Source organism: Oncorhynchus nerka, linkage group LG13, assembly GCF_034236695.1.
Source record: "Oncorhynchus nerka isolate Pitt River linkage group LG13, Oner_Uvic_2.0, whole genome shotgun sequence".
NCBI lineage: Eukaryota > Metazoa > Chordata > Actinopteri > Salmoniformes > Salmonidae > Oncorhynchus > Oncorhynchus nerka.
Genome location: NC_088408.1, coordinates 86920034 through 86938517, shown reverse-complemented (window position 1 = coordinate 86938517; position 18484 = coordinate 86920034). Strand labels below are relative to the sequence as shown.

Sequence of the window (18484 nt, the reverse complement as noted above, 5' to 3'; positions counted from 1 at the left end):
TGTATTTCTCCTCCATTCTATGCAAAAAGTAAAAGTACAGATAGGCCTACTGCTTATAATCTTCCAGAATTATGCAATTGTACACATTTCCTTAATAACACTTTTTCACAGCAACTACACGGTGTATGTGACAATAAAACTAAAACAAATACGAAAAATAATCGCTGCCTGTTTGAACAATCCCCGCCCAGTCTAATAAACACTTCCTCTACACGATCGTAACAAAGCCAAAGTGAAAGCAGCGGAGATCATTTCACATGTTGACGATTACAACTATTCTTGAAGTAATGTCTACCTCAGCTAACTTGCCAGAAGCCGAACATTCCGGGTTGTTGAAGTTTCTCTCTGCTGCGTTCTACGCCGTCAGTTCATTCTTGATCATTGTTGTTAACAAAACGATTCTCACAAACTACAGGTAAGATCGTTTCGTCACTGCAGTACTTACTGTACAGAGGTCACTCGCTAGAAATCCTTTGCAAGTGGTGCTTTCAAGACAACTGGGAACTCGAAAACAATCGAGGGTAAATCATGACGTAAGTGATCTTTAGGTCGGGAAAGTCGTAACTCCAGAAAAAGGCCCGAGTTCCCGACTTGGCATTTCGAGTTGGATGACCGTTAAAAAAATTTTTTTCTAGTTCCCAGTGGTCTTGAACGCATGTAGTGGGAACTCGGATATTTCTCGGATATTTCCGAGTTCCCATGGGTTTTTAACGCGGCATGAGCATAGCAGCTGGAGCAGTGGTTGGGTATACGCCGTATATCCACTTTTTCTGTGGCCATTGCCTATACTCCACGTCTTAATCCTCACCATGCGTATCAAAGTAGTGTAGTGGATGTATACACCGTATCAATTAATAAGGCTGAAGGAACAGATCAGAATGTTTAGCTTAAATTGTTGATAAACTATTATTTCTTAACATTTTAATTGTGCCAATGTGCACACATCGGTAGGCCTACGAGCAAATGTTCCAAAATGCAATTGGCTGGAAAACACCGTTCTAAATGCGTACGGTACATACCAGCGCTTTCGTGGACAGAGATGGAAATATCCATTGGAAATTTAGAAAGAGGGGTGATCTAAAGAAACAACAGCTATCATGGGTTGGTATTAGGCCCTAATCTATAGATTTCACATGACTGGGAATACAGATATGCATCTGTTGGTCACAGATATCTTTAAAAAAGGTAGTGTCTTGGATCAGAAAATTAGAACGTTTCTGATTTGACCATTAGCCTCATGCAGCGAAACATTGATCAGGCTGTTGATTACACATCTTCTTCACGTGGAGTTGATCAGGCTGTTGATTACACATATTCTTCACGTGGAGTTGATCAGGCTGTTGATTGCACATATTCTTCACATGGAGTTGATCAGGCTGTTGATTGATTGCACATCTCCTTCACATGGAGTTGATCAGGCTGTTGATTGCACATCTCCTTCACATGAAGTTGATCAGGCTGTTGATTGCACATCTCCTTCACATGGAGTTGGTCAGACTGTTGATTGCACATCTCCTTCACATGGAGTTGATCAGGCTGTTGATTGCACATCTCCTTCACATGGAGTTGATCAGGCTGTTGATTGCACATCTCCTTCACATGAAGTTGATCAGGCTGTTGATTGCACATCTCCTTCACATGGAGTTGGTCAGACTGTTGATTGCACATCTCATTCACATGGAGTTGGTCAGACTGTTGATTGCACATCTCCTTCACATGGAGTTGATCAGGCTGTTGATTGATTGCACATCTCCTTCACATGGAGTTGATCAGGCTGTTGATTGATTGCACATCTCCTTCACATGGAGTTGATCAGGCTGTTGATTGCACATCTCCTTCACATGGAGTTGATCACGCTGTTGATTGCACATCTTCTTCACATAGAGTTGATCAGGCTGTTGATTGTGGCCTGTGGAACGTTGTCCCACTCCTCTTCAACAGCTGTGTGAATTTGCTAGATATTGGCGGGAACTGGAACACACTGTCGTACACGTCGATCCAGAGCATCCCAGACGTTCTCAATGGGTGACATGTCTCGTGAGTATGCAGGCCATGCGAGAACTGGGACATTTTCAGCTTCCAGGAATTGTGTACAGATCCTTGCCTCATGGGGCCGTGCATTATCATGCTGGAACATGAGATGATGGCAGTGGATGAATGGCACAACAATGGGCCTCAGGATCTCATCACAGTATCTCTGTGTATTCAAATTGCCATAGATAAAAATGAATTGTGTCCGTTGTCTGTAGCTTATGCCTGCCCATACCATAACCCTATCGCCACCATGGGGCACTGTATTCACAACGTTGACATCAGCAAACCGCTCACCCACACCACGTTTAACATCTGCCCGGCACAGTTGAAACCAGGATTCATCCGTGAAGAGCACACTTCTCCAGTGTGCCAGTGGCTATCGAAGGTGAGCATTTACCCACTGAAGTTGGTTACAATGCCGAACTGCAGTCAGGGCAATACCCTGGTGAGAACAACGAGCATACAGCTTCCCTGAGACGGGCACATCGCGCACCGCTCCCGAGCATACTACTTGCCAATGTCCAGTTGATGAAGGTTGATGAAATCCGAGCAAGGGTAGCATTCCAGAGAAACATAAGAGACTGCAACTTTCTTTTCTTCACGGAAACATGGCTCACTCGAGACACGCTATTGGAGTCGGTACAGCCAGCTGGTTTCTCCCGGCATCACGCCAACAGAAACAAGCATCTTTCTGGTAAGAGGGGCGGGGGGGTATGCCTTATGATTAACAAGACATGGTGTTATCATAACATACAGGAACTCAAGTCCTTCTGTTCACCTGACTTAGAACTCCTCACAATCAAATGTCGACCGCATTATCTACCAAGAGAATTCTCTTCGATTATAATCACAGCCGCATATATTCCCCCCCCAAGCAGATGTATCGATGGCCCTGAACAAACTTTATTTGACTATGTAAACTGGAAACCACATATCCTGAGGCTGCATTAATTGTAGCTAGGATTTTAACAAGGCTAATCTGAAAACAAGACTCCCTAAATTCTATCAGCATATCGATTGTGCTACCAGGGCTGGTAAAACCCTGGATCATTGTTATTCTAACTTCCACGACGCATATAAGGCCCTCCCCTGCCCTCCTTTCGGAAAAGTTGACCACGACTCCATTTTGTTGCTCCCAGCCTATAGACACAGACTTAAACAGGAAGCTCCCGCGCTCCAGTCTCTTCAACGCTGGTCTGACCAATCTGATTCCACGCTTCAAGATTGCTTCAATCACGTGGATTGGGATATGTTCCGCATTGCGTCAAACAACAACATTGACAAATACGCTGATTTGGTGAACGAGTTTATTAGCAAGTGCATTGGTGATGTCGTACCCACAGCAACTATTAAAACATTCCCAAACCGTGGATTGATGGCAGCATTCGCGCGAAACTGAAAGCGCGAACCACTCCTTTTAACCAGGGCAAGGTGACCGGAAACATGACCGACTACAAACAGTGTAGCTATTCCCTCCGCAAGGCAATCAAACAAGCTAAGCGTCAGTATAGAGACAAAGTAGAGTCGCAATTCAACGGCTCAGACACAAGAGGTATGTGGCATGATCTACAGTCAATCACGGATTACAAAATGAAAACCAGCCCCGTCGCGGACCAGGATGTCTTGCTCCCAGACAGACTAAACAACTTTGCTCGCTTTGAGGACAATACAGTGCCACTGACACGGCCCACTACCAAAACCTGTAGACTCTCCTTCACTGCAGCCGACGTGAGTAAAACATTTAAAAGTGTTAACCCTCGCAAGGCTGCAGGCCCAGACGGCATCCCCAGCCGCGTCCTCAGAGCATGTGCAGACCAGCTGGCTGGTGTGTTTACGGACATATTCAATCAATCCTTATCCCAATCTGCTGTTCCCACATGCTTCAAGAGGGCCACCATTGTTCCTGTTCCCAAGAAAGCTAAAGTAACTGAGCTAAACGACTCCCGCCCCGTAGCACTCACGTCCGTCATCATGAAGTGTTTTGAGAGACTAGTCAAGGACCATATCACCTGCACCCTACCTGACACCCTAGACCCACTACAATTTGCTTACCGCCCCAATAGGTCCACAGACAACACAATCGCAACCACACTGCACACTGTCCTAACCCATCTGGACAAGAGGAATACCTATGTGAGAATGCTGTACTACAGCTCAGCATTTAACACCATAGTACCCTCCAAACTCGTCATCAAGCAGTCTCGAGCCCGCCCTGCCCAACTGGGTACTGGACTTCCTGACAGGCTGCCCCCAGGTGGTGAGGGTAGGTAACAACATCTCCACCCCGCTGATCCTCAACACTGGGGCCCCACAAGGGTGCGTTCTGAGCCCTCTCCTGTACTCCCTGTTCACCCACGACTGCGTGGCCATGCATGCCTCCAACTCAATCATCAAGTTTGTAGATGACACTACAGTGGTAGGCTTGATTACCAACAACGACGAGACAGCCTACAGGGAGGAGGTGAGGGCCCTCGGAGTGTGGTGTCAGGAAAATAACCTCTTACTCAATCTCAACAAAACAAAGGAGATGATCATGGACTTCAGGAAACAGCAGAGTGCGCACCCCCCCTATCCACATCGACGGGAGTGGAGAGGGTAGTAAGTTTTAAGTTCCTCGGCGTACACATCACGGACAAACTGAATTGGTCCACCCACACAGACAGTGTGGTGAAAAGGGCGCATCAGCGCCTCTTCAACCTCAGGAGGCTGAAGAAATTTGGCTTGTCACCAAAAGCACTCACAAACTTTTACAGATGCACAATCGAGAGCATCCTGTCGGGCTGTATCACCGCCTGGTACGGCAACTGCTCCGCCCACAACCGTAAGGCTCTCCAGAGGGTAGTGAGGTGTGCACAATGCATCACCGGGGGCAAATTACCTGCCCTCCAGGACACCTACACCACCCGATGTCACAGGAAGGCCACAAAGAACATCAAGGACAACAACAACCCGAGACACTGCCTGTTCACCCCGCTATCATCCAGGAGGCGAGGTCAGTACAGGTGCATCAAAGCAGGGACAGAGAGACTGAAAAACAGCTTCTATCTCAAGGCCATTAGACTGTTAAACAGCCACCACTAACATTGAGTGGCTGCTGCCATCATACTGACTCAACTCCAGCCACTTTAATATTGGAAAAATGTTTTTAAAAATGTATCACTAGCCACTTTAAACAATGCCACTTCATATAATGTTTACATACCCTACATTACTCATCTCATATGTATATACTGTACTCGATACCATCTACTGCATCTTGCCTATGCCATTCTGTACCATCGCTCATTCATATTTCTTTATGTACATATTCTTTATCCCTTTACACTTGTTTGTATAAGGTAATAGTTGTGGAATTGTTAGGTTAGATTACTCATGGGTTATTACTGCATTGTCAGAACTAGAAGCACAAGCAACATGGCAACAGCTCTGGTGGACATTCCTGCAGTCAGCATGCCAATTGCACGCTTCCTCAACTTGAGACCTCTGTGGCATTGTCCCATTTTAGTGTCCTTTTATTGTCCCCAGAACAAGGTGCACCTGTGTGATGATCATGCTGTTTAATCAGCTTCTTGTTATGCCACACCTGTCAGGTGGATGGATTGTAAAGGAGAAATGCTCACTAACAGGGATGTAAACATAGTTGTTGCCAAAATTTGAGAGAAATAAGCTTTATGTGCGTATGGAAAATTTCCAGGATCTTTTATTTCAGCTCATAAAATAGGGTGGGTATAATTTGTGTCACGTTTCAACAGGAATCTGTTCCAAAAACTTTGTAAAGTACAAGGTTGCCAACAAACAACGTACACAAAGTAGGTATCAACTCACCACGTAGCTTATTCTTAATGTTTGTCCATAGGCTACCAGAGTGAGGACAGACATTTTTCAGAATAAACGATGGGAGTGATAAAATTAATGAAATAGCCCACTCCTTACCCTGTGTCTTATTATGCCGCTATACAACTTTTGTATGCGTTGTTTGTTGGCAGCCTTGTTATTTTACAACGTTTTTGCAACAGATTCCTGTTGGAAGTTTCCATAAATTATACCCATCCCATGAAACATGTTGCGTTTTATATTTTTGTTCAGCATAGCTACAAAGTAGCCTGTGGCTATCTGGCAGAATTATATGATTATTTTCACCAATCCAGTGGGCATTTGTTTAGCAAACTCTGTCTCATGTGCGCTACAAACACCAGTAACCAAACGAGCAGTGCTAGAATTAAAAGGTAACTTCACTCAAACCTACATATCTTAGATTTTTCCTTGACCTCAAATGTGGTAGGCTGATGTGATCTAAGTGTGACCGATTGAAAATAACCTGAAAAGAATGGTGGAAATTTGAAACCTGTGAATTTCTGTCTCAGTTGAGTCTCCATTTATCTGTTTCAATAATATGCCTACTATTAGCCTACCAAGACCAATATGGAAGCAAAGGTATCTGATCTTTTTAGGTTATTAAGAGTGTATGTCACAATTTGTCATATAATTTTTCTTCACATAGGGTGCCGTTCCTTCGCCGGGTTGGCCGTTTGGAATATTTGAGAAAAATTGAAGCTCCAACAGGCAGACAGTTGTTATGGGGTTGTTACAGTTTATTAAAACGTCTTCTTTATTGACCAATAACATCTCTTTTCTCTCTCTTAGATTTCCCTCGTACATGTTTCTAGGAATTGGACAGGTAATATACCTCAATTCAGGATTCTTGAGGTAGAAGTTGCACAACAGATATACCCTCAGATTACCTTCATATCATCATAACCAACAAACCAAATTGTTGATGTAAAAAATATGTGATTCAATGTCAGTCACGCAAAATTGCCATCTTCTCATAAATATCAAACCCCCTCTTGATTTCCCCCTTTTTCCAGATGGCCACTACAATCATCATTCTCTATGCTGCTAAAATTAACCAAACAGTTCACTTTCAAGACTTTGACAGGAGCATTTTCATCAAAGTAAGTGTTTTTATGAAGTGAAGTGTGTTATATTCTTGTTTCAATCCTATGCCTGTCTGTCACAGATGCATACAACAAAAGGTGAACCACAATAAGTCTCAAAAATAGTCAGATGTTCCAAGATGTATTTTTGCAGTTTGCCATCAATATAACATCTTGAATTCACTCATTAAATGAATGATTGCTATACAGATCTTCCCTCTACCTCTGCTGTATGTTGGAAACCACATAACAGGACTGGCGGGTACAAAGAAGTTAAGGTACAATGGAGTCTAAATTCAAGAGTGAAACTTAATGCATTAGTTTCAGATATCCTCTCAATTACAGTATGTACAACTTAAACACCAACCTCTACTCATAGGGACTTAGACCAGTGTTGCCAAGCACTCTGACAAATGCATTTATAAAAAAGCAGACAAATGTGATTGATCAATTTAATCCTTTACAGTTTACCCATGTTCACAGTCTTAAGGAAGTTCACCATATTGATGACAATGATCATGGAAGCAAGGATATTGAAGTTTGTGGCCATTTTTTCACATCTGTATATTTTATTGTCATCAACTGCTAATTTACAGTTCAGTTCAGCCTTATAGTATTAACATGTGAATTTCAATATCCTCTCCAGAAAACAAATCCCTAGTCGTCTGATCTACAGTGTTTTGGCCATCGTTTTTGGAGCATTGGTGGCAGCAAGGTAAGTTGTAACTCAAATGTTCACACTGTTAACAAATTCCTGTTGAATGAGCTACTCTTCTCTGCTTGATATTACTTCTGAAAACATCAAAGATACTTCGAAGTCTTCATTACCATTATGAATAAAATGTTCCCTTTATTTTCTCCTATAGCTCTGACTTGGCCTTTGATGCCGAGGGCTACACATTCATTCTGCTTAATGATGTCTTCACTGCTGCCAGTGGTGTGTACACCAAGAAGAAACTGGGAACTGAGGTAGGACACATTCTTGCCACACTATAATAATAAGAGATAACACATTGATTTGAGCACGTAAACTTGTTTTATTTGATTTTTTTAATAAAATCCCAGAATGGTTCTGGATACTTTGAAAATACCAAGCACCTGATACTAGATTCTCTTTACAGGTAGATACTTCCAGTTTTCAGATGAAGATATTCTTTAACAGACACAGGAGACTGCATACATATTTCTAAGGCAGCTTGGATGAATCCAGACATCATGTATGTTTACGTTCCAGCCATGTGAGGAAAGGTGAGGAGGTGAGGTATTGCTGACCTGAGCTCTATTGGTTGCATTGTGTAGGGGCTGAATTTGCATGATAATGACCTAATTGTGGCCAGGTTAAGTGATGTTGATTCATTTGTTAGGATGCACACTGGTAAAGTAAACAGTGCAGTATGCCTACCATGGTTGATCATTTTACCTTTAAGCTCCAGCAACACTCTCCTCTTATAGTTGAGAAGTTGAATAGCTAACTGTTTTGTGTAATACTGACTCATGTAAAATTGTATTTTCTATTTTTTTTAAAGGGTCTTGGAAAATATGGGATCTTATTTTACAATGCATTCATCATTTTCATTCCAACTCTTTTGGCTAGTGCTTTCACTGGTGATTTACACAAGGTAAATGCATTTCCCTTTTTCTCCGGATATACGTTGATTTTAGGCCCAGATCTAGGATCAGCTAATCCCTGTCTGTTTGACCTTGCCTGTGTGTGTGGTTTTGTGTTGACAGGCCATTACATATGAACACTGGTTGAACACCCCCTTTGTTTCTTGCTTCCTCATGTCCTGCATCATGGGGTGAGTGTACACATTACTGAAAGAGAAACGGCCAGCATATCCCTTTCTCTATGGCTGTTAAGAGGCATTGTTCCACCTAAACTAGGCAGTATAGTATGTTGATGTTCAACATTGTAAGAGCAATGCAGTGTAGACTGAATGAGGATATACTTCCTTACCAACCGGAGGCAGAGCAGAACACTGAGACACGCCCCATCTTAGACTTGGCGTGGTCCCACTGGGCTCCATTGTTGCCGACAACTTCCTCTAACAATTCTCAGGACATATCAGAACATTAAATAGACCCCCAGTAGAGGGTGGCGATGGCCTTATTAATAAGAAGATCTTGTGCTTCTCTCTGTTTCAGGTTTGTGCTGATGTATTCCATAGTGCTGTGTAGCCACTACAACTCAGCACTCACCACCACAGTGGTGGGAGCAATTAAGGTAAGAAGAACAACTGGACCAGTAACATGTGGGTCAATATGTTTGTTCCTAACATTTAGGGTTATATTGACACAGCTGGGTCAGGGTCAGTGAGCACAAAAGGGGAAAACGTGTTTTCAAATGCAACCCTGATGCCAATGCCTGTGGGGAATCGTATTCTGATCATTTCCATATCATGAGTCCACACACCCATGAATATCATGTCAAGTCAACTATATAGTGTATCAATTGTTTTCCTCAGAATGTTGCTGTGGCCTACATCGGTATGTTTTTAGGTGGAGATTACCTCTTTTCATGGACAAACTTCCTGGGCTTGAATATTTGGTAAGAATAGATGAATGTTTTATTCACACATTAGCAAAAGAAACCTGTTGCTATACCATTCTATTCTGTTTTTGCCAATGTCCAACTCTGTAGTTCTCTCTTCTCGTCAGTATATCAGGGGGACTTGTGTATTCCTACCTGACGTTCCACAGCAGCAGCAAACCATCCCAATGCAATGGAAGCAGAATCCAGAAAAAACAGGATCAGCTGAAGATTCCCATTATGGAAGATTCCACAGACGGACTCCTTGTAAAATAAGTTATCTTTATTTAACCTTTTATTTTATCAGGGTCCCATTGAGACCAAGGCCTCTTTTTGAAGGGAGCTCTGCGTGAACACAATTTGTAAGTGAATACACCTGCGATACAACTGGTCATGATGCCATAGTTTATTTTCTGTACTGTAAGCAAAACCCTTTGTAACTGCTCCATATTGTAGCAGGTGTTCTTACATTTTATGTTTTAATGTAACTTTATGAAAAATTATGATCATACTTTTGACAATGTTTATTATTTGTGTTGCAAGTTGAAACCTGTAATTTTAATTGTGTTGTCAAGACAAGTGGTGTTATACTATACATACATACATACATACATACATACATACTAGTACATGTGTAAATAGCAATGGCCACTAGTGGTTACTAAGCAACCCGTGAAACCAATGTGTGTACTGAGAGACATACTGTAGTGTATTGAGCTGTATGTTCAAGGACAACTGAACTGCAGTGTAGTGATGATGAAGCTCTTACCAACCATTAGCATAGCAATAAACTAGAAGGAATGAACCTGGATCATGATCATTGATGGTGTTTATTGAAGACCAACAAGTACCAACAGTGTGGACTGCCTATAAAGAGAAACTGTTTCAAACATCAACAATGTCATCTCTACAAAGCAAGTCAGAACATTTCATATTAAGGCCTAAAACGCACAATGCTATGGTCTGTTAACATGGTGTGAGGGAGAGTGAATTTCATAATCATTTAATCATCAAATTCAAAGCTCTTGTACTGTAGATTTGTTTTCTCTTTTTCAAACAAACAAGTTGTGGAATATATTAACTGCCAAAACTTAACTTTTTAACCAAATAATCAACAAAGTGTTCAAAATACATCAAGATATATACACTACACTTGGGTTGTTTTGATTATTAACTAAGTTCCAGTTTAGCCTGTGCTCTATCAACAAAATGTATTGGACATGTCATCCCACTGGACACAGATGTCAATTCAACATCTAAACTCAGCAAAAACAGAAATGTCCTCTTTTCAGGACCCCGTCTTTCAAAGATAATTTGTAAAGATCCAAACAACTTCACAGATCTTCATTGTAAAGGGTTTAAACACGGTTTCCCTGCTTGTTCAACGAACCATAAACAATTAATGAACAGGCACCTGTGGAACGTTCGTTAAGGCACTAACAGCTTACAGACGGTAGGCAATTAAGGTCACAGTTATGAAAACTTAGGACACTAAAAAGGCCTTCCAACTGACCCTGAAAAACACCAAAGGAAAGATGCCCTGGGTCCCTGCTCATCTGCGTGAACGTGCATGAGGACTACAGATGTGGCCAGGGCAATACATTTCAATGTCTGTACTGTGAGAGGCCTAAGACAGCACTACAGGGAGACAGGCTGGACAGATGATCGTCCTCGCAGTGGAAGACCACGTGTAAAACACCTGCACAGGATCGGTACATCTGAACATCACACCTGCGGGACAGGTACAGGATGGCAACAACTGCCCGAGTTACACCAGGAACGCACAATCCCTCCATCAGTGCTCAGACTGTCCGCAATAGGCTGAGAGAGGCTGGACTGAGGGCTTGTAGGCCTGTTGTAAGGTAGGTTCTCACCAGACATCACCGGCAACAACGTCACCCATGGGCACAAACCCATTGTCGCTGGACCAGACAGGACTGTCAAAAAGTGCTCTTCACTGACGAGTCGTGGTTTTGTCTCACCAGGGGTGATGGTCGGACTGGGTTTATCGTCGAAGGAATGAGCGTTACACCGAGGCCTGTACACTGGAGCGGGATCGATTTGGAGGTGGAGGGTCCGTCATGGTCTGGGGTGGTGTGTCACAGCATCATCGGACTGAGCTTGTTGTCATTGCATTCAATCTCAATGCTGTGCGTTACAGGGAAGATATCCTCCTCCCTCATGTGGTACCCTTCCTGCAGGCTCATCCTGACATGACCCTCCAGCATGACAATGCCACCAGCCATACTGCTCGTTCTGTGCATTTCCTGCAAGAAAGGAATATCAGTGTTCTGCCATGGCCAGCGAAAAGCCCGGATCTCAATCCCATTGAGCATGTCTGAGACCTGTTGGATCAGACAGTGAGGGCTAGGGCCATTCCCCCCCAGAAATGTCCTGGTACTTGCAGGTGCCTTGGTGGAAGAGTGGGGTAACATCTCACAGCAAGAACTGGCAAATATGATGCAGTCCACGAGGAGGAGATGCACTGCAGTACTTAATGCAACTGGTGGCCACACCAGATACTGACTGATACTTTTGATTTTGACCCCCCCCCTTTGTTCAGTGACACATTATTCCATTTCTGTTAGTCACATGTCTGTGGATCTTGTTCCGTTTGACTCATTTGTTGAATCTTGTTATGTTCATAGAAATATTTGCACATGTTAAGTTTGCTGAAAATAAACGCAGTTGACAGTGAGGACGTTTTTTGTTGTTGCTGAGTTTAGTTTAGATTTATATTCGATTGAGTTGTCAAGAAACATAATATCAACAAACATTTGAACCATGTCGTTTAGGTTAAAAGCTGGGTGAAATAGACAAATATTCCCTAAAGTCCTTTGACTTTTTCCAAATCTAATCATTTTTGCACGTTGATTCAATGTCATAACATCGTTTTTTTTTATGCCTGGGAAACAACGTAGATTCAACCAGTATGTGCCCAGTGGGATACAACACTTAATCACATATGGCCAACAAAGCATCTGGGTGTTGCAGGAAGCACAAACCTAATGAAAACAACAAAAACATATATATAAAAACAATTGGCAATTTACACAATGTTAAGAGATGTAGTGTTGCTAACAAATAATAAAACATTGCCAACGCCAAGCATTCATTACACCCTCCTTTATGTAGAAACATGTCCCATTTCTCTCGACTGGTCTAACATGTCCCATTTCTCTAGACTGGTCTAACATGTCCCATTTCTCTAGACTGGTCTAATAGGTGGAAACATGTCCAATTTCTCTAGGCTGGTCTAACATGTCCCATTTCTCTAGACTGGTCTAATAGGTAGAAACATGTCCCATTTCTCTAGACTGGTCTAACATGTCCCATTTCTCTAGACTGGTCTAATAGGTGGAAACATGTCCCATTTCTCTAGACTGGTCTAATAGGTGGAAACATGTTCCATTTCTCTAGACTGGTCTAACATGTCCCATTTCTCTAGACTGGTCTAACATGTCCCATTTCTCTAGACTGGTCTAACATGTCCCATTTCTCTAGACTGGTCTAACGTGTCCCATTTCTCTAGACTGGTCTAATAGGTAGAAACATGTCCCATTTCTCTAGACTGGTCTAACATGTCCCATTTCTCTAGACTGGTCTAATAGGTAGAAACATGTCCCATTTCTCTAGACTGGTCTAACATGTCCCATTTCTCTAGACTGGTCTAATAGGTGGAAACATGTCCCATTTCTCTAGACTGGTCTAATATGTGAAAACATGTCCCATTTCTCTAGACTGGTCTAATAGGTGGAAACATGTCCCATTTCTCTAGACTGGTCTAATAGGTGGAAACATGTTACATTGCAAGCTTAATCCATAAATGCAAAACTTAGTAGCAGATACTGTAGATACACGTGCTGCTGCAAAGGGGAGTACAATTCTAACGGCTAGAAGTTGACGTTGATAGATACTAAATCATTTAGGGAGGCGATGATCAATATATTCTTCAATGGAACTATATGTCAGTACTCGGAGACAGCTTGTGATAGCAGATCGTTAACAAAAAGGACAAAAAAACATGATGAAATAAATACCTATGAAATGTTGATTATAGAGAAGACTTGTACATACACCACCAATGGGGCTACAAGTCCGTATCTCCAATCAGCCAGCATCTTTTAATATAAAAGGTGGCAACACTAATGACTTTAAATACTCCTCTTCCGTATGTCTGGCCATGTAATTTGGTTAGAGTGGAGAAGGCCAACGCCAGGCCTGCACAGCCATAGCATGGGCAGGCTTTTGTTCCAGCCCAGCTCTAACACACCTGACCCAACTAACTTGTGGTCTAAATCCGTGATAAGATGATCATCTAGATCAGGTTTGTTAAGGGCTGATATGGAGCTGCGGCTGCTCACTCTGCGGCTCTCCAGGACAAGACTTGTCCCTCCAGGGTTATAGCTACAGTTCTGGGTGTGATACATTTAATAGGTGAAGGGGTTGGAGCTTGAATTTTTGTGAAAGCTTGTGGCTAGCCACTACTGTAGATTAGGCTTGCAATGGGTTGCATCTCAATAGTCTCTACAGTGACTTCCTCCCCTCATCTACTCTCCTTCACCTGCACTGATCTGAAAGAACTAGACAGGTGGAAGCGAAATCCCCTGATAGGCTTCCACCACATTGCTTTTTCACCTATCGTGTCACAGTCCAGATCAGAGAATCAGGAGAGGAATCCACTTTCCAGTATTTAGATACACCTAAAACTGTCCTATGACTGACCGCACCCTGTATCACTCCATCCATCTGAGCTAAATCTACATAGACTTCCATTATATAAACATACTCACACAATATACTTTATCGTCAAAAGTAAAAGACATAACAAATAACTCGTTACCACCAAAGTGCAAACAAAACAAACTAAACATTAAAAGGTCATCTCCTCCAGTCTTTAGAAGGCAGAGGAAAGTGAAACGTTCTTCATATATTGACATCTACAACACAGGAGGCTGGTGAGGGGAGGCTCATAATAATGGCTGGAATGTAGAGAATGGAATGTTCTATTTATTGCATTCCAGCCATTATTATGAGCCCGTCCTCCCCAACTAAGGTGCCACCAGCCACCTGTGATCTACAATCTTAGCAGCCTAATAAGGATACAATTGGAAGCTGGATAAGGTGCTTTTAGCTTGTGCCTGCCCCACACTGCACATGGAGAAGAACCCCAGATACTGATCTAGGTTCCGCTTAGAATTTCCCCCCATTAATGGTTAAGTATTTGGGGAGGGTAAGCTTATCCTAGATGTTTCCCTACAGACAACTTCTACCCAGAACACATTGTGCAGGGAGGCAGAACGAGAGTGACTGGGGAGGGTTTCAACACTGGGATATGGGTAGGGTTTCAGGCAGACAGGTTGTTAGCCAGCTCAATGAGCGCCAGGGCACCATGGAGACGCTCCCGTTGCTCTTGGAGACTCCGTTTGGCAGCCCCACCCCCGTTGCACTTCTCTTCCTCCATTGGCTCCTCCTCTTCCTCCTCATCTGATTGGAGAAACTCCCGGGGGTCCTGCTGCTCCTGGTCCTCCACCCCGCCCTGGGGTTTCCCCTTGGTGGGCACAGGGGCACGCTGCTCACGGGTCTGCCAGTACCTGCCACAACACAGAGTCAAAGGGGGATATGGTGAGAATTGGGGTGTGCAGAATAAGGTGAGATCCTTCAATTGCTTCACTTGTTTTACTATCCATCTGATCTGCCTGTCCACCTCCCTCCAGAGCCACTCACTTTGCCAGCCACTCTGCCACAGCCTTGTTATCTACAGACTGGGCCTTGTTTGGTCCCTCCTTGGGGTCTTCTCTCTTCAAACGGGCATATGGGTGCTTTGGGCAGTGCCGGTTAGCGTGGGTAAAGCGACTCCCGCAGGCTTGGGAGAGAACAATGATATCAGAGTTAGTGTCATTCTTTTCTATATGGTGGATTCTGCACCCCTCCTATGAGAAAGGCCTAAAGGTACCACCTATATTTGGTAGGCGGTCATTGTAAAGCAGGCCGTTATTGTAAATAACAATTTGTTCTTAACTGACTTGCCTGGTTAAATAAAGGTTCAATAAATAAATAAAAGGCCTTATGGTATAATCTCAAAAGGGAAGGTCTAGTTGTGTGCTCACCTTTCTCAGAGCAGACAAAGGGCTTCTCTCCGGTGTGAAGGCGCTGGTGAGTCTTTAGCTGGCCACTCTGGACAAAAGCCTTGCCACAGTCAGGATAGTCACACGGGTAAGGCCTCTCCCCTGGGAGAGAACACAGGGAGAGTTATTTGTTTGTAATTGTTCTATTTTTCTAGCAGATGCCTATAAAAGTGAACAGTGTGTTGGTGTTGTAACACAGGGAACCGCATAGTGTCCTGGTAGTTTGGGTGTCAATGTGTCAGGGCCATCTGTGCTCTGCTTTCACCTGTGTGTTCTCTTGTGGGCCCGTAGAGACTTTTCTCACCTGTGTGTGTTCTCTTGTGGGCCCGTAGAGACTTTTCTCACCTGTGTGTGTTCTCTTGTGGGCCCGTAGAGACTTTTCTCACCTGTGTGTGTTCTCTTGTGGGCCCGTAGAGACTTTTCTCACCTGTGTGTGTTCTCTTGTGGGCCCGTAGAGACTTTTCTCACCTGTGTGTGTTCTCTTGTGGGCCTGTAGGGATTTCTCTCTAGGAAACACACGGTTGCAGATGTTACAGCGGATGCGGCTGGAGGAACTCTCCCCCTCGTTAATCAACTCACGGACAGTGTCAGCACGCGGGCGGCCACGCCGAATAGCGTCCTCTTTACTGTCCTGAAAACCAAGTGGAAACAAAGTTACCTACAGTTATATTAATACATGCAGCTTTATTTACTTTCTGAATAGTGAATGTAGGTAGGCTTATAACTGCTTAGAATGCAGCATTATTCCATATCAACCTTTAAATAAATTGTATGGCCTATCATTATGCAAAACTAAAGTTAATGTGGTCATTGGTTAAGTAAAACTTACTAATGCATGGTGACATGTGACTGTTCAATTCTTGTCCAGTCCAATTTCAAATAATTGCTATATTATATTTTGTTCAATTAATGGTGCCGCAAGGTGCATGTATTAATTTATTCCAAGCACATCCGGAAACATTTTTGGCGGGCGACGCTACGTCACGTATGACAGCTGCCTGGGGTTTAAAATCCATCATGTCACACAGTGAGCGCGGGCGTTTTTTTAAATACACTTTTCAGAGTTTCCGTTTCACTCAAAACACGTTATTTTTGTTGCAAGCACTCAAAGATACGGACTCTTAAAAAAACTTGGACAGCTATTCAGATTGCCACTAGATTGCATCATTCAATGATGTAGTGTAAAGTTAACTTTTAGCTGGTCAGTGACCTAGGAATCCTCTGAATGTAACATGATCACTAAGATTCTAAAGTTGAAGCAATGTAACCGATAATCTTATTATTCACTGAAAGACTATTTAACACAACAAATAATTGAGAGTTACATGCATATAAATGCTAATGTTTCAGTTATTACGGCGTCATATCAGACACATAATTCATGCAAGGTCTAAAGAAGCCTACCGGATAGGATTTAAACTTCAACACAACACAATACTATTAGGCTAAACAACATGAAAAACAACCTCAAACTTATCCTACCTTCATCTGGTCAGGGGAGGCACCCATGTCCGCCTCGCTGGCAGTGTTGGTCCCGGTAGGGGAGGCAGCCCCGTTTACGGAGCCCGGGCTCAGGCTCACATTATGGGCGTTCTCTCCCCACTTCCACGGGTACACCATGAAGTCGCTGAATCCAGGGCTGGTCGCTATCAGAGATTCGTTCTTCCTGGGCTTGATCGGGGTGGTTTTGATCACAGACACCAGGACCCTCTTTGGAGAGTCGTTGCAAAAAATAACTTGAGGATGCTTGTTCTCGGCCATCGTTGAGATGAAAGACGAATGTGTCAAAAGCTGATCAAATCTCAAATTGTATCACAATGCTCAGGAATCACTTGCCATCTAAAGAAATAGCTATTTACCCAGCTTTGCTATCAAGTAACCTAACTTTAGCAAAAAGTTGGGTTCGGCAGCTATAAGACCGAAAGTGTCCCACAAAATTCAGCTATTCAATCAGGAGTGAAAATAGGATTCATTTCCAAAGACGTAGAAAACCGTGCCACAATTCCTTATAAAAAATATGGCACAAAAATTCATGAATTTACAAAAATTGTGTTCACACTGTCAATGTGGATACAATGTGTGCTCCTATTTTTGCAAGTATTTCCCGCGTTGCAAATCGCGCCTGGGCGGTTCATAAATCCTTTTACCACATGTATGGGAAATAACCTATTATAAGAGCCAAAGCATGAGGTAAACCCGAACGAGCGCAACACAGTAACCAATGGTCATCATCGGAACAGTCAAATTACGCTGATTGGTTGGTACTTTTTATCCAATGAGTTTTAAACGTTGTTGAGCGCGCCTTTCCGGACTGACAGCAGATTGAACCAATGTAGATAACGCAAATGAATCCGCTACGTATATTGGACGAAACAACCAATGGTACTAAAGGGCGGTTCATTTGACAGTAGACTGGGATTGGACCACTGTCGATCAAAAAAGCCTCTCCCGCGCATACAGCAGCCTATGTTAATATATTACGTTTTTGGGACGATTTAAAGGGAAAGGGTGAGTCAATGGCGCCAAAGTTACGTAATCAAACCGCCAGAAAGAGAAACGATACTGAAACAAAGGTTGCAGTCAGTCATTTAACCTATGCACTACAGTACAGTTGTTATTACTATATTAATACACTGGGCCTATATAATTAAAGTTATATTTTGTTTATCAGAGGAGTATACAGTTTGTCCTATGTAAGAAGACTGGCATTGTAACATTTTTTAAAATATACAGAAAACCACTGAATACCTTTACCCTGGGTGCATATTGCACATTGCCTTGTCCTTATCTGTGGACATGTTTTGTGTAAGGGAGGAGTAAATAATTATAGTTCAATAGGTAATGGACTCACCTGT

At 42.9% G+C, this 18484-nt stretch overlaps 2 protein-coding genes across 2 annotated transcripts; one reads left to right on the top strand and one right to left on the bottom strand.

The window, feature by feature from the left end:
• The first annotated feature begins 213 nt into the window (after positions 1–213).
• LOC115140317 (nucleotide sugar transporter SLC35D2-like) lies at positions 214–10318 on the top strand. Its single transcript, XM_029678644.2, has 12 exons — positions 214–415; positions 6679–6712; positions 6903–6989; positions 7182–7249; positions 7438–7509; positions 7618–7686; positions 7838–7940; positions 8498–8590; positions 8703–8770; positions 9117–9195; positions 9437–9519; positions 9630–10318. The coding sequence occupies exons 1-12, from the start codon at positions 258–260 to the stop codon at positions 9775–9777; spliced, it is 1062 nt and encodes a 353-aa protein (XP_029534504.1). The 5' UTR covers positions 214–257; the 3' UTR covers positions 9778–10318.
• LOC115140316 (zinc finger protein 367) lies at positions 10313–17845 on the bottom strand. The gene is made up of 5 exons (XM_029678643.2): positions 17112–17845; positions 16098–16260; positions 15612–15731; positions 15229–15367; positions 10313–15095 (listed from the first exon to the last, which is right to left on the bottom strand). The coding sequence occupies exons 1-5, from the start codon at positions 17388–17390 to the stop codon at positions 14849–14851; spliced, it is 948 nt and encodes a 315-aa protein (XP_029534503.1). The 5' UTR covers positions 17391–17845; the 3' UTR covers positions 10313–14848.
• Between the last annotated feature and the right edge of the window lie 639 nt (positions 17846–18484).

Excerpts from the sequence above, each read along its gene's own strand:
- LOC115140317 (XM_029678644.2), top strand. The coding sequence starts at position 258 with ATGTTGACGATTACAACTATTCTTGAAGTAATGTCTACCTCAGCTAAC. Across the intron at positions 7,510-7,617 it reads ATGGAAGCAAGGATATTGAA|AAAACAAATCCCTAGTCGTC; the intron begins GTTTGTGGCCAT and ends TATCCTCTCCAG. Across the intron at positions 9,520-9,629 it reads TTCCTGGGCTTGAATATTTG|TATATCAGGGGGACTTGTGT; the intron begins GTAAGAATAGAT and ends TCTTCTCGTCAG.
- LOC115140316 (XM_029678643.2), bottom strand. The coding sequence starts at position 17,390 with ATGGCCGAGAACAAGCATCCTCAAGTTATTTTTTGCAACGACTCTCCA. Across the intron at positions 16,261-17,111 it reads CCTCCCCTGACCAGATGAAG|GACAGTAAAGAGGACGCTAT; the intron begins GTAGGATAAGTT and ends CTTGGTTTTCAG. Across the intron at positions 15,096-15,228 it reads GTGGCAGAGTGGCTGGCAAA|GTACTGGCAGACCCGTGAGC; the intron begins GTGAGTGGCTCT and ends GTGTTGTGGCAG.